The sequence below is a fragment of the Cryptosporidium sp. chipmunk genotype I genome (assembly GCF_004936735.1).
Source record: "Cryptosporidium sp. chipmunk genotype I strain 37763 chromosome Unknown contig_8, whole genome shotgun sequence".
Classification (NCBI taxonomy): domain Eukaryota; phylum Apicomplexa; class Conoidasida; order Eucoccidiorida; family Cryptosporidiidae; genus Cryptosporidium; species Cryptosporidium sp. chipmunk genotype I.
Window position 1 is genome coordinate 54,682 of NW_027125623.1, and position 16,306 is coordinate 70,987.

At 29.9% G+C, this 16,306-nt stretch overlaps 3 protein-coding genes across 3 annotated transcripts; 2 read left to right on the plus strand and 1 right to left on the minus strand.

Moving 5' to 3' along the window:
- Positions 1–601: 601 nt before the first annotated feature.
- On the plus strand, positions 602–7,711 carry ELE39_003673 (large low complexity; the record flags this gene model as incomplete). The annotated part of the gene is made up of 1 exon (XM_067346818.1): positions 602–7,711. The coding sequence occupies one exon, from the start codon at positions 602–604 to the stop codon at positions 7,709–7,711; it is 7,110 nt and encodes a 2,369-aa protein (XP_067199609.1).
- Positions 7,712–7,949: 238 nt separating this feature from the next.
- ELE39_003674 (tRNA rRNA methyltransferase) lies at positions 7,950–8,600 on the minus strand (the record flags this gene model as incomplete). Its single annotated transcript, XM_067346819.1, has 1 exon — positions 7,950–8,600. One exon carries the CDS (start codon positions 8,598–8,600, stop codon positions 7,950–7,952), a length of 651 nt encoding a protein of 216 aa, XP_067199610.1.
- An 889-nt stretch (positions 8,601–9,489) lies between these two features.
- Positions 9,490–16,050, plus strand: ELE39_003676 (uncharacterized protein; the record flags this gene model as incomplete). The annotated part of the gene is made up of 1 exon (XM_067346821.1): positions 9,490–16,050. One exon carries the CDS (start codon positions 9,490–9,492, stop codon positions 16,048–16,050), a length of 6,561 nt encoding a protein of 2,186 aa, XP_067199612.1.
- Positions 16,051–16,306: the final 256 nt, after the last annotated feature.

Sequence of the window (16,306 nt, forward strand, 5' to 3'; positions counted from 1 at the left end):
AAATTCTATTTGAATGTTTATCCGCGTCCCTTTTCTACTCCTTACCTCTCAAAGCTTTACCCTGTTGTCGTGTTCATACATGCATGTCTTGGCGCTACATGTATTTGATAATGTATGTGGAATGACTAGAAAAAAAAAATTGATTTATTAAACCTTAAAAAAGAATTTACTAAATAAACTAACTTCACGAACATTAAACTTTTTGATCACACTTTGGTGGCCGATATAAAATATCTTTTTGACTTAATATTATTGAAAAGGTTGAAATAATAGAGTATAGTTAAAAAGGATTTGCTAGTAAAAATCTTCTGAAAAAAACTCGGGTATGAACTCCTCGCAAATCATGTAAAACTGTTTAAATATGTCTAAACTTTAACAGTAATTTGAATATTTTAATTGCTTATCACATCTCACTCACCTAATCAATTAATATTTCTGTTACTGAAAAAAAATTATTTTGGCGCCAAATTGCCAATTTTTATTTAGAAGATTTCGCAAACATAAGAAGAGAACACTCAGAATCAGCTTTAATTTAATGGTATGGTACAACTAAAAGAGTTTTAGTTATCTTTGGAGTTCAAGTATAATAAGAGGAAGCCTGATGCACTTCTTGGAAGCAGACCAGGAAAACAAAAGTGGGCCAATTAAAAAAAGCATGGGAGAAGATAACCAAGCAAATATAAAATCAAGGCCTAGCTGCCCAAATATAGAGGATGAATTAAGAGCAATTTCTATACCATGTAAAAGCAGTAACCTTAATTACATCAAGGTAATGTGTGAAAAGGCTTTGTTAAGTTTTAGACACTATAGGGATGTAGTATATAAGACAAATTATGACGAGAATGGGGAAATATTTAAGCAGTTTCCTGTGACTGATGTCTGTTCAGTTTTTAGGGAGGCTATAATGGCCTCTACAAAAAACCCAGATTTAATACAATTATCAATACTAGGTATGAATTGCATTCAGCAAATACTAATTCCAGGGTTACTAGATACTTCTCATAAGATAACAATTTTGGCAGTACTCAATGAAGTCACAATAAAAGTTTCTACTACAATTAAGACTAAATCCAAGCATACATCTAGCAATTACCATGGAAACCACTCAAGCTTAAATAATGATAAAGAACAGGTTTTGCTCAAAGTAATTCAAACTGTATTATTGTTTCTGTCTCCAGAAATACTTGAATTTAATGAGCCTATGATCACACTAACAGTTAGTATAATTTCAACTCTATTTAACTTATCAGGCTACTACCAATTAATTCAAATGTCTCAGCTTGCAATAAGACAACTTATAAACATTTCACTAGATTACATTGATTCAAGCACAGCTAATAAGGAAGATAGCAAGGAGGTTTTAGAAGTTGTTCCTCTCTTATTAATTAAAGATATATCTATAATGATAGATAAGAATGTTGTAGAGAATGTCAAATTAGTTTCAAACAATAATAGTTCAAAGGATAATTTAACCCCGCTGTCCCTACTAAAAGGAGGAATAACCATTCCATCAGAGATATGTTTGGACTTGTGGTATGAAATTCTGGATAAGAATACATCAGGTAGAAGACCATTATTGGAAAACAATGAAGACTTAAGAAGTCTAATTCATAATGTATTATTCCCAACTTTAACTAAGTGCATTCAAAATTCATGCTTAGAGTTGAATCCAAAGATGTCTCAAAATATTCATCACTTTGTTATGTTTGCGAGATTCATTAGATTATTTGTCAGAATTTTAGAATTTAATTCTAGTAAGAAGCTACAAGGTCCGTTTATTAAAGACTGTATTTGTAATTCCTTAATGAGTTTTATCCAAGTAATTTCTGATGGAAACTATACAAATATTCCAAGCTGGTCACTACAATGTATTCTTGAAATGCTGAGCGAATTGGTTCAAAATCCAGATATTTTGATTATTATTGGAAACTATAATGTAAAAGTACAAAATAAAGAAAAGGAAACAGATGAAGAACCTAAAACGACGAATATTCTGGAACTGATTATTTTTACAATCAATCAAATCCTGGTTTCTTTCAACGATCAGCTTGACATTCTTTATTCAGCTGAAAATGCACTGAACTTATCGGTACCATCTTTTCTCAATGAAAAGATTTCACTTCCATCAATACTTTTACCTCAACATAACAATACCAGTATTGAATGTGGATATTTTATTATTGGCTCATCCAAAAAGACCTCTGAAAAGAACTTAAGGCTTATAGATGTTATTATGGAAGATGATCGCATTTATCACATTTCAAAATATTATTGTTTTGGCGGGAATTATGTGAATTCGGGGGTTACCACAAATTTGCATGCAGGTAATACGCAAAGTTTGTCAAATTTATCGTCAGTAGTTTTAATATCACTAAAGCCAATAGAAATATCTCTATTGGTTTTTGATATTATTTTGAACATTTCAACATGTTTGAATAGAATTTATAAGGACGAGATTAATGGTGATAGAGAAAAAATGATAGAGTTTGAGAAATTGGTGTTTAATATTTGGGATCAATTTTATATATTAATAAAACAATGTATGGACTATTACCTTTTGAGGTATTATGTCTACAGAATCATTACTTTTCTATTTATGATCTCAAATTTACCAGAATTAAAGGGAAAATTGAGTAATATTTTGGAACTAATTTTTGAATCATTACAGAAATATTACAAGAATAATCAAATTTTGGAGTCTAGAATACTCAGTGACACAGTTATGTTAGAAAAATTATTTTCAATATATAAATGCTTTCTATCAATTTCATATCAATTCAGTGAATGTTTGGATGAAGTTTCTTGGCAATTGTTATTTAGATATATGGAATACATAGATCGTATATTGGATATAGGACTAGGACCAATGGTAAAATCTAGTGAGATAAAGTCAAAATATACAATAGAAGTTTTAGATTTAGAGGAAATTGATCAGGGCTTATTGAGTTTGAAATCTGAGCAATTTTCGTCTGTCGAGAATGGTGAATCTATTGAGTTGAATAATGTAAAGGCTAAAGACGAAAAGATAAAAGACGGGCAGATAATTAAAACCCTTATGGCAGAATCCACAATTTTAAGAGCATCTCATCAGGTATTCATAAAAGACCATATTAAGAATATTTCAGAAAATACTATGAATTCTGTGATTAAAGGTATATATAAAGAGCTAAGTTATAATATGTACAAGGAAAACCTTGACATTCAAGTTTTTGATTATATGCTTAAACAACTTAGTTGTATTATTCAATCAATATACGACAAAATGAGTTATAACTTGTTCATTCCAATATGGAATGACAAAATTATTCCTCTTTTATTAGAAACTATCAAACAAAACAATTATCACCACACCGGTATTGCATGTGCACAAAACCAAGATACATGCAATTTGCAAAATTGTATGCAGAATAATGACTGTCCACATAAAAATAATGACCTGGAGATAAATAAAAATAATAAAATAGCCAGAAATAATGTAGAAAATGTTGGAATGTTTAATAGTATAATGAATTTTTTATCATCAACAATAACAACCATTTTTCAATTTGCAGATGAAGATAATTCAATGTTGATGGAGAATAATGTTCAGACAAGTTTGCTGAGTCCGTATCTAATGTTGACTGGATCATTTCCAATGTATAATACTTTATTGTTACGCTCACTATATTCGATTTTGTGCTCAACAATACCCAAACTGGACGACTCTACATGGATATTAATAAATTTATTGATTAATAATATTATTCAAGAGAGATATCGCGGATACATCAAGTATCTCAAGTATGAGAGGTCTGAAAGCAATGAAAATATTGTTATCAATGGCTCATTATCGTTTTTGGAATCATCAAGTACTGAAAGCTTGAATTATGAAAGCAATCAAATTGAAAGTGTTAATTTGGATATTGATTATGATATAGAATTGCTTCAAGCACTATTTTCTTTGATAGAGTATATTACTGATGAGGCAGAAATACGCTTTTTAAACAACACAAATAAGATATCCTCATCTTGGAATCTGCTTATTGAGTCTATTGCCGTATTTGGTCGTGTAAATATCTCCACAGAAAATATGGCATTTCAAGCCGTAAGTTTACTTTGGAAATTAACGGATTTAATAGGAGCATCGCTCTCTAATAACTCTCAAGAGGAGATTGAAAATGAATTAGAACAAGGTTTCAATCAAAGATGTGAATATGAAATTGATAATGATAAAGATATTAATCAAATTTTTGTTTTTGACCAAAGGAATGTCAAAATCAACATGAATAAGATTAACAAAGTTTACTATTCTGATTATACCAACATTGATATTATATGGCTGAATATAATACTTCAGTTAGAGGACTTATGCAAGGATCCACGTCAAGAAATAAGGAATTGTTCGCTTAGGACCTTATTTTCGGCCCTAATTACACACTGCAAATACATCAAAAATCAACTACTGAAATCAATTATTGTCAGGATACTTGGAAATGTTTTAACTGTTAGTATAGACCAGTACAACAATTCTTACAAAGAAACCAATTATGAGAAATTACGAAGCTTTTATTCTCTATCAAAAGATGACAATGAATATAAGGAAATGGCATCATTATCTTTATTAATGAAAGATTCCGAGTATGTGAATTATAATTCAATGAATTCATCCTTGGAGTTTGAAAAGAGTATTCCAGTTCCACAAAATCATGATTCTAATCCGAATAAACTTGTTAAACAAGATGATTCTCCATCATTATCCACTAGCTTTATTAGAAATTCTCAACAAAACAAGCTTTGGGAAGGAACTCTGATTATTTCTATTGATGGAGCTTTAAGAGTAATTAAAGAGTTGTCTCAGAATAATCTACTAAAAAACCAAGAATCTAAAAATATATGCTATGAATGTACAATGTTTCTTTACAAGACTATATCATCTTTGTTATTTTTTAATAACGAAGGCCGTCAAAATTCTGCTGGTTTTGAAAATCATCATGATATAATATATACAAAAGATATACAAATTACCTCAATTAAGACTTTGTATGAGTTGCTTGTTCTTTCTATGAGAATTGGTGATAAACAGCTGTGGAACTCAGGCTTTAAAATTTATAAAGAAATTATTGATCGAATTACTAATCAAAGTGCTGAAACTTTGAGAAAGTTACAAAGAGCTGAAGAATTTATTCATAATACAGATCATAAGAATTGCAAAGATGATTCAATTTATAAATTATATAATAACTATGTTCACAAGCTCATCAAGTTTTACTTATCTGATAAGTTAGCGGAGTCTTTACTTCAGTCTGTTGTTGACTTACTCATCTTAATCAAAAATGAAGGAAATATGGTCAAGTATATCGTATTTGATGAGTCTTTTACACAATTGGCACTACTATTGGATTTGATTATCTCAATCATTACCTCTACTGATACTTTTATTCACCATACGGTACCATTATCCAATTTAAACTATCCAGATTTCGCTGATAACTTCCAAAATACATTTGAAGAATTCAATAAAAAGCAATTCATCGATCAAAGAAGTAAGCAAGGATTATATAGAAATTTTTGTGAGTATTATAAGAGTCAATATGGGAAAAATCAAAGTCATAACAGCTTATTTCTATCGCCAATATCATCCTATGCTGAGATATGGGGTAGGGACAAAAAAGATCCGACTTCATTACTTTATATTCCAAAATTGGTTAACTTTGAAAAAGATAACCAAGAAACTGTTGTTAACTCATTTAAAGATTCCAATAATAATGGAAGAAATCTGAATAGGCTGATATATATTGACGGTTATAATAATAGTGATTTTATACATAGTAATTGTTTTAAAAAAGTTGGAGATACTTCACTTTTGAAAGTATTCTATCAGGAAAAAAATCATCAATCAGGTAATCAGCTGGAAGATTCTCAAGACTTAAATGTTGTTTACTTACTGAGAAACATTAATAATGTGGATATGTTTAGGCCTGATGTTAATTATTGTTATTATTTCAAGTCCAAACAAGGTTATAAAGCCGTAACTAATCCAATTGATAAGAGAAATATTCAAGAAAAAAGTAACGATATCGGTACCAGATCATACTTATGTTCTATCAAAAATAACAACGATTATCTTTCATCATCTATTAATGGTGAAATAAGATTTATAACAACCATACAAAATATAGGGATGGAGGCATTACAATTTTACATGATGAGCTTGCTATCATTTGATAAAATTGAATCTAATACTTTGGAAGAAATTCCTTGTAAAAATTTATTGATACCATTGGTAATTAAAAAGCTGTTAGATACTTTGATCATACATAGGGATTTGTTTGTTGATACTAATAAGATTGGAATATCTAGTAAAACTATATCATTATTGGTTGGATTTAATCGAAATGTAATATTAAAAAGTATGGAAATTATTCAATTATCAAATATTATTAAAAATAATTCAATAATTCAAATTATAATGATTTTGCCATATATTTTTGAGAAGTTATTATTAATTATGGAATTAGATAAAGATAGAATATATGGAATTTGGATGGTGGCAAAAGAAGCTCTATTAATCATTATGCATGATTGGATATCATTTATAGGGTATTTAAAGATAGAATTTGTGAAAATGAATAGAGATGACCTAAATTCTGTCAATAATGAGTTTAATCAAATAATTATGGAAAATATTTGGCCATTATTTATTGATATTATTGGAAACATGGTAAAGGAAGATCAGGGATTTGGACTTAAAGTTGTTTCAAATAATATATTAAACAAGAGTTCGCAAAAAATGAGTAATTACATTGATAACTACTATTTATATTTTGATATATTATTGGTAAATGTTGTTATGGACTTTATTTTAATATTAAATGGTTTTAACAATGTAGTGAACAAGTTCGAGAAGCGGGAGAAAGACGATGTAGAAGAATTGGAGATTTTTGAGTTACCTTATAAATACTATAAAATTATTATAAATTATTTTGATGAATTTATTAATGACAATAAGAAATTGAAAAATGGATTAGAGTTGAGAAATAAAAGTCTCACAGAAGAATATAAAAAGTTTATTAATGTAGAAAATACAAGTTTTGGGGGATCAAGTAGTGGTGGTAATAATAATATTTCACAAAATAATCATCCAACTTTGAATGTTAATTATCAGACATTGAAAATATATATAATAGAAAAGCTGTTTGTTTTGTATGATCAATTGAATATTAAATTAAGTCCAAAAAGAAGAATAATAATAAAAATAAGTAAAGTAGACGTTAGTAAAAAAGAAGAGGGAGAAGGAGAACAAGATGAAAATATATTGGAATTGAGGTCAAAAGTTAGAGATTTGATTAATTGTATCGAAGAATTGGGAGATAAATTACATAGATTGACAAGTAATATGTTTAAAAGTTTTTCTATGGAAGATTTACAAAGTGGATTAAGACCAATGCCACATTTGAAAATAGAAGAAATGCATTCTTTACTAGTTTTGATTGAGAAACATTATAAAGTATTGAGAAGATTTGAAGAGGAGAACTTGGATGATTATAGTGGAATACAGTTGGAGATTTTGAGGATGCAAAAGAGATGTTTTGGGAATTATATAGAAAACGTATTACCTGAGTTAATAGAATGTGTTACATGTAAAGATCAAAGTATTCGTCAAAGACTAAAGAGTATTTTGTCAATCTTGTCAAGGGACATCTCAAAAGACTATAATTCTCATTACTCTTAAGTTATTGTACAATTAATTGTTATCCAGATTGAGAGGATAAAGTATAAATATACAAAGAATATTTTATGAACAAGAGAGTGCATCAATTTGGTTTTCAGACTTGTTTTTTTCTTTTTCTGGAAGGTATCAATTAAAAATTGAAATTGAGTTAATAATATTTTAAATTAACTCACTCAAAAAGTATTTTGAAATTCTCAACTTACCTTTCAATCTTTTTCTTTTCAATAACTCTCTTTTCTTAATAATGGAATTTAAATACAAAATAAATTAAAGAAAAAAAGAATTTGGAAAACGTACCTAATTCAGATGGAAACAGATAATGTCTTATTTTCCCTTTAATATTGGATAAATCACTATTATTACTATCTTGAATAAGATATTTAGCTCCTTTCTTTAAAGACTCAGTAAAATTGGCCCAAATAGCAAAATGATGAAATACTATTGATCCAGCAATAGCAACATTTAAAGATGCCGTTCCATTTCCATAAAGAGGAATATGAATTAAATAATCACAAAGCTTAATATATTTTTCACTAAGTCCAGTACCTTCATTACCAAGTAGAAAAGCTGTGGATCTTTTAAAAGGATGAGGGTATATAGGCTTGGATTTATCATTTATTTCAATCCCAACTAAATCCATTTCTTTTTCTTTGATAATCTCAACAACCTGATCAATATTCTCATATTGTGTTAAACTCAAATGTGGAAGAGTTCCTTTGTTTCCAAAAGTCATCAATTTCTTTTCTCCTACTACAAGTACTTCAGAGACTCCAAATCCACATGCACTTCTAAGTAATGTCCCAAAGTTTTGTCTTTTTGAAATATTGGACAATACTAAATAAAATTCTGGGGGATTCTTGTGATCTTCATTAATCTTAATATCTTCCATTATAACGTTAAATTTACTAATATGAATGAGACTTTTTTTTCTATAAACACTAACTTTATATAAATACACAATTTACCCAGGAAGAAGCTTAAATGATTACCATTACTATCTTCGTCTTCTTTTCTGTCAATCTTTCTTTACCTTTTGTTTGGTAGATAATATCTAAAAATTCATAAATCCCAATGCAATTTTATCACTTTCTACGTTTCTTTTTAATTATTTTCAGATGAAAGCATTTGTATAAATGTATTTTTGAAATCCGGTACCTCTGTTGGCGCCGGCGGTAAATGGCGGTGGGGTTGGCTTGGGAAAAAATATTTAAAAGAGATTGAAAGTTTGAAAACAAGAGAAAAATAGAGACTTAAAGGAGGAGGAATCATAGCTGGGAAAAATAAATACATTTATACTGATACATAAATATATATTTATATATTTATGTGTTTAAATATATATTGCATGCATGCTTACGGATATGGCTATACAAGACAATATTTAAATCGTCGAAAATTAGCAATTGAGTAAAGATAGAGAATTGAAGATAGTGGAAGAAGAAAATATAAAGTTACAAATTGTGTGAATTGAACTGAATGGCAGTTTGGTATCAATAGGGACGAACTTCAGAGAGGAGTAAATTATTGCAAGAATTAATTCCAGACTTGATTTAAAATAGATGTGTTAATGTAATATCATAAGTATTAATATATATAGTGTATATATATAATATTAATATTAGATTTATACTTTATTTTCAATAATAACATTTAATATTGGAAAGAGAGAAAAATATAACACTCAAAAATCAATAATTACTAATGTGGTAAAACTTAACTTTGGATGAAAATTTCTATTGATTAAAGACTGCTAGGAATAGAATTAATAATAATTAATAATGGAAGGATTTCATCCAGATTGGCAAGGCTATTTTAGGCCCTTAATTGCCTTGGTAGCTCCAAAAAATATACAGGAACATATTTCAAACAGTATTCATTCATTTAGACCAAAATCATGCTTTCCCTGTGATAAATACCTTGAGTTAAAATGTATAACTTATTCGGAGCTTATTAATCCAACTCCAACGCCAAGCGTAACATCTCCATCAAAAACTTTATTAAAATCACCATATTCTATTTCAAATTCGAATTGTATAATATTGGGGAATCGAACCGGTAATTATCTTGGAGGAATCGATATTTTGAATGTAAATTGGATGAGTAAAGTTAGATACGAAACACCAGCTCTATATATTCTTTGTTTTGACTGGCAAAAATACCCAATTAATACCAGTAATTCAAACTCGGATGAAATAGAAAAGAATCAAGAAGTTATTAATGAACTTGAGAATGATGCTCTTAGTATAATTAAAAATCTTACATCGATATTAAAAAAGAGACAATCTCCACCATCAGTTTTAATTTTTGTAATCTTACCATCAGGTACTCCAGATCCTCAATCATGTGTAACTTGTTTCAGAAGAAACCACTTCCCTGAGCTACAGGCAATCTTTGTAACTTGTGGATTAAAACACCAAAAGCAATTAAATGTTAGAATTGAGAGATTAGCTGAGATGGCCTATGAAACGGCACAAGCATATTATAGTGAGAATGAGCGTAGGTGGAGAAAGTCTGCAATTAAAGCACAGACAGCTGGTATAACAGCATCAAGTGATTCATTTATTGGAAGTTTCTCTATGAAAACTTCATCATCTGGATTAAGATATTCCGTATCAAATAGTATACAATCTAGCTTATCTCCAAGATTTGGTAGGAACTCATACTTTTCAGCAAGTAATTCAAGTTCAAATAGTGTGAATAATCTTCTCAAGAATGTAAGCTTTGCAAATGCAAATACTTTATCTAGATCCAACAAGAATAACTCTTTTGCCTCAAGTACATCTGGAAACGGTTGTCAAACATTAACTCAACTCCAATCAAAAGTATTATTAATAAGATATTGCATAAAGAGTGCTGTAATGAATGAGTTTTGTGGGAATTTTGTATTAGCTACAAAACAATATATTGCAGCTTGGGATAATATAATGAATGAGACAAGTATACCTTCTTATCAATTTGTAATTCTTTGCAATATAATAAGTTTAAGGCTTTACCATATTTATGTAATAAATAGTGAAATTCAAAAGGCAATGATTCACTTAAAGATCCACTGTAGAACGCTTCGGGAATTTGGAGAAAACCATCCAAAATTTAAATTCTTATCATCATTATGGCTTTCTCAGACACTACAAAAACTCGCTTCAGTACTTTTTTTTCATCTTGTTAACAAGAGCTTTATTCAAGATCAGAATATTAAAGAAGATACAAAATTATGTCAGAGTAGTTATCATAAATACCCAGATGGACTTGAATTCTCGTCAATCCCATTATCTATAGGAGATAAACATGAAAAAATCATTTCAAGAATTTCAGAATTTTGTACAGAGTATTGTACATTTAAGTTTGAGAATGAAAATCTTGGTGATGTTCTTTCTTCAATTGCTAGATCAATTCAGAATATTGTGATTATTAACAAGAAAAACCAATTTGATAATGTAATTGCAGATGAATTCGGTGGAAAAGATAAGAATGAAGATCGTTCTAGAATTACCATAATAAATGACAGCAATATTCAGAATAATATGCTGCTTGATACATTAATAAATATCTCCAAACTTTATAAAACTTCAGCAGAGTATTCTCATCTTTCAAAAATTCAATTAATTGACTTTTGTAATGAATTTAATACAGAATTCTTCAGCAGTGACCAAGAAATAGGAGGAGAGATTCTTTCTCCTCTTTCACTTGGCTGCTTTGAAGAGCTTTCATCTCCTGAAACTTTTTTAGAGTACGAAAGAAATGGACTCGCTAGCAATAGTCAATATAAAACAACTTTTGATGAGCTTGGTAAACTTAGTTCACTTTATATTGGTTCAGATTCTTTTGACATTAATCAAATTGAAGACAGAAGTATCGCTTCAGAAGTTCTTGCGTCATGTGAGATTGTCAGAAGAAACATTAAATCATTGATTAATTCAAAATCTTTATTTTATAGGTCCATTTCACTTTTCTATATTTCAGCAGTCATTTACAGACACTTTTATCCAATTAATCTATTTAACACCATCTACCACCCAAATATTAACCTTAACACAAATACTGAATTGGATATATCCCAGAAAAATAACAACAATTTGTCCACATTAAGTAATACTTTTGGCAATAAATGCAACCAGTCTGCACAAACAGCTCATGTGGACGGTGCATGCCAGAGTGGATGCATGCATGCGGGTGCAAATATGAAAAATAGTGTCACCGGTACGTATGGTCAGAATGTGGGTGAGTCTGGGGGTAGTGGTTCTGGAAATTTTACTACAATGCCTGTAATTTCCTCCAAGATTGGAACAGGACAAGTTTTGGGGCAACCGACGGACCGCTTCTTCCAAATGATTTCTTTTTCCTTTGCAGAGTATTTGTTTGAAGAGAATTACATTAATTGCTCACTTAGTATTTTCGAGGCAATCTTCCAGTCAATCATTCCAAAGCATGTTTTTGCTGAAATCAGTAGGTTGACTACAATTGATGAGCAGCAAAGTAAACTTTTTGGGAAAAGAAAGGCAACACTTTGGGAAATAGTAAATCCCCAAATGACTAATACATGCTTTCAGCTAACAAACAGTTACTTTGATTCGAATTTTTGGTTATTTTTGAAACGTGTTTGCACTAGAATACTTGAATGCCTTTCTATTCAAAACTTTAATATGGAAGAAAGAAAGAGTATCCCAAAAATTACAATTTCAAATGCAAGTTCTGAGAGTAAATTATTTAGTAATAACAGCGCCAACAACTCCTATATTTATAATAATAATAATAATAATAGTAAGCAAGATGACCAATATATCTATTCAGTTGTTTCAAGCTTCTTAGCGGTATTAAAACCAAAAAGAACATGGATACAAGGCCAGAATCAATCTAAAAATAGAAACAATACTCTTAATCATTGCTCAATTCTGATTCTATCTTATTTAATAATTTCAAATTCCCTTGAAAAGACATTAGAATCCACATGCAAAAATGAAATTGAAGCATTTTATAAATGGATTCAAATACTATATTACAAAGTATTGAACAATAGTATTATTATTAATAGTGGCGGTGACTCAAGTAATAATAGTAATTCTAATAGCATTCAACAACAACAACAACAACAACAGCTCACTCCAGCCCCCACAGATATTAAAGGCCAATTAAAAAATATCTTATTTACTCATTTTCTTCATAATAACTATTCAACCATATTACAAGACCAAACATTTCCCGACAGAATTATCATAATGATTCATCATTTTCCGACTTTCCTTAATGTATTTATTAACTCCAGAATGGAAACCTGCCTTGTGACCAATATTGGAATATTGGGAGTAATTATTGACAAATTTGAAGTTGTTGAATTCGAGGAAGTTGGGAGTTTTAACTCTCAAATATCATTACACTGCAGAATTAGACATGTGAATTATATTCCGCAGAATTATGAAAATAATAAATCCAGAAAACTATTTTATCAAGTTTACCGTCCACCTATCCTTATTTTTGGCTTATTCTTATATTTGTTTGTATCAAATTCAAATCAAACCAACGACTATATAAAGTTTGGAATCAACACCTTAAAATACTTTAACTACCAAAAATCCATTTCAAACTTGACAGGAAGTAATATATATAACTTTTCTTATGTTCAATTCTGTCTCAGAAGTCCACCACTATCATATTTTACGTGTACTGGAAGTTGGTTACGTCACTCAAGAACTCTCATATATAATACTCCCAATTTGCAGATTGTTCCAGGTGGATTTTTAGATTTATCTACAAACTCTATAGCAAATCCAGCTCCAATTTGTAAAGTTCCTGTTGATGATCTGCAACTCTTGTCAAAGTTTTGTCAGCCATTTAACTCTTTACCAATATTTCACAAGCTCGTTACCAATAATATGATGTTTAATGATCAGCTATGCTTGAAAGTTAATAATGATGAAATTACTTCAAAGATTGATAGTATTAAGAAACTCTGTAAAGTTTGGTTATTCTCGCCATTTAATGCTTTGGATGTGGTTTTGACAGACTTTAAACAAAGAATCGATACAGTTGATTCCGTTGCATATAATGCAATTTCCAATGAAATCAGGCCCTTGCAACTCGTTTTAAGAATACCAAAGAACTTTTCAGAAAAATTCATTTTGGATATTTCTGTTAAAGTTGGGAAATTAATAACTCAGAATTCATACCTTGGAATTTCAGAGTCCGAATTTGAAAACAAAAATGACTCAATCATACAAAGAGAAGAGGAAATTGTTTCAAAGCTTGGAATTCTCCAAGTTCCATCTAATAATAAATGGGAAATTGTATTCAGCCAAAATACTTTATCTTCAGCTAGCAATAATAATAATATTAATAGTAATAGCTATCCAAACGACAGCTTAACTCCTCACTCTAACACAATTGGAAGATTTACTATTGATGGGAAGCTACTTAGAAGAAGCATTCTTTCTGAAGCTGGGAGCTTTGAGGAATTTGCACAAATACACACATTAATAAAGAAAGGAGAGGAAAAAACAACAGAGGAAGGTGAAACAGGAAAGTGTATGAGTGAGGATGACATACAATTTGTGAGTTTTGACCCCATTTTAGCAAAGGAAAGTGTAATCTGGAGTTTGGGAGGGAATTCTTCAAAATATAAAGGTAACACATCCCCTGAATCCGAAATGTATTTGGGGTCAAACTCAGAGGAATTAGGGTCAGGATTAGAGCCAATAAATAGAACAAAACAAGAGTCAATACCAGCTCACTTATCTAGACCTACCTGGTCGCTTTCGTATTCGTATGAAAATTCAGTCAACTTCATTGATGAGAACATAACCCCATACTTTAAGATCTTGAAGAATGATACTAAAGGGGATGAAAGTAGTATAAATTTGCTCCAGGAAGGAGAAGCAGAGGGAGAAATTGGAACAAATCAACCAGGAGAATCCGAGAGCGACTCCATCTTTTCTACACTTGAAAACTCCTTAGGAGTCCTTTTATTTGTCCCCATGTTCCTAAGCATTAACAAGAGTGGAAAGTACAAAGTTTCAGTGAATGTTAAAATTCTGAATCGATTCCAAATTTTTGATAATAAAGAGTTGCAAGCCGAATTAGAAGGAGATGGTCTTAAAGAAAAGGAAGAAAAATTGATTGACTTCTCCAGCAATCTTATACTACATGACTTGGATCATAGCAGACCATGGTACGTAGGGGAGTGTATCATAATGAATAGCAGGATTCCAAAAATGGACTCACTACATGGATGTGTTAACTATTTAGATATGCATGGAGGACAACTAGAACACAGAATTGTTCCCCTCTATGATAGTTCAAATGGAAATAGCCAGTTCTTTTTGTCATTTGAAATCACAAACCAGCAATTAAAAGAAAAGCTAGTTATTGAAGATTTTATATTACCCTTTAAATTCTCTTCCATTGATTATTGCTACCCAAAGATACTTGATGGTAATGAATCTAATACAAGCTTGATCAATATATCAAAGGAAGATCTTGAAAAATACTATATTATAAAGAATAAAAATCAAAGTAGTTCGAATGAAATTATTTCTAATACAAAATACCATCCAAAACTTATAGCTTCTTTGGAATATAAACTTTCATGTGATGTTTCAAGCTTCAACCATGATAATGAATTTCTTCAGTTTGTCATTTTTCCATTCCAAACCATCTTTTCATTAAATTGTATAAGTAATGTTAAAACTGAAAAACAAGATTCAAAATCTATATTTTTAAAATCATTCCCAATAAAATATGAACTTTTTTCAAACCTATATAATTCTTTGATCTTACCACTAGAGAGGTTTTATCCAATAACCCTAGAAACTCATGTAAAACAATTAAGCCGTATTGGGAATCCATTCATTTATGAAGCAGTAATTACCAACCATACAAACTTGCCTCAACCAATTAAATATTCTTTAATTTACCCTCCAAATCATCCAAATAGTGATCAAGATTTATTTAACAAAATTAATAATGGTAATGGTGATGGTAACGGTAACTTCAAAAACCCACATTCATCATATACCGCTATTGATTTGAAAACTAATAATAATCAAAATCTTCCAGTATGGTTACCTTTATTAGTCCAAGGTATTACTTCTTGTAATATATTGCTTAGACCAAATTCTACAGAAATTATAAATTGGATATGTATTCCCACTCAAGCTGGAACCATTCCACTCCCTTGTATATATATTCAGTCAGAAAGATCCAACAAACAATTTATTGATGTTAGGAATCACGAAAGTACTTGTTTCCCCTCAAAACAACAACCAGTTCATCCTAATCTTGTTTCTGTTGTATATACATCAGAGAAGAGAATTGTTGTAATTCCGAGACAAAATAATAGATTAAGTTAGCAGAATCCCAGCAACGGGGAAATGATGGAATCGAGAATAGTTTCGGTATTTGTTATTTTGAATACACAACCCTATAATAAATTAGCTGATATCTCCTCAAATAATATAATAATTTCTCTGTTTGAGTAAATTCAGCTAACAATAATTCTAAAGTTAGATTTTATCAAATATACGCATATTTTTGTATTTGTCTATATATATATTATTTATTAATCCTCTAAATAGTCATTTTTCTCCTATTATGGCATTAATGTAG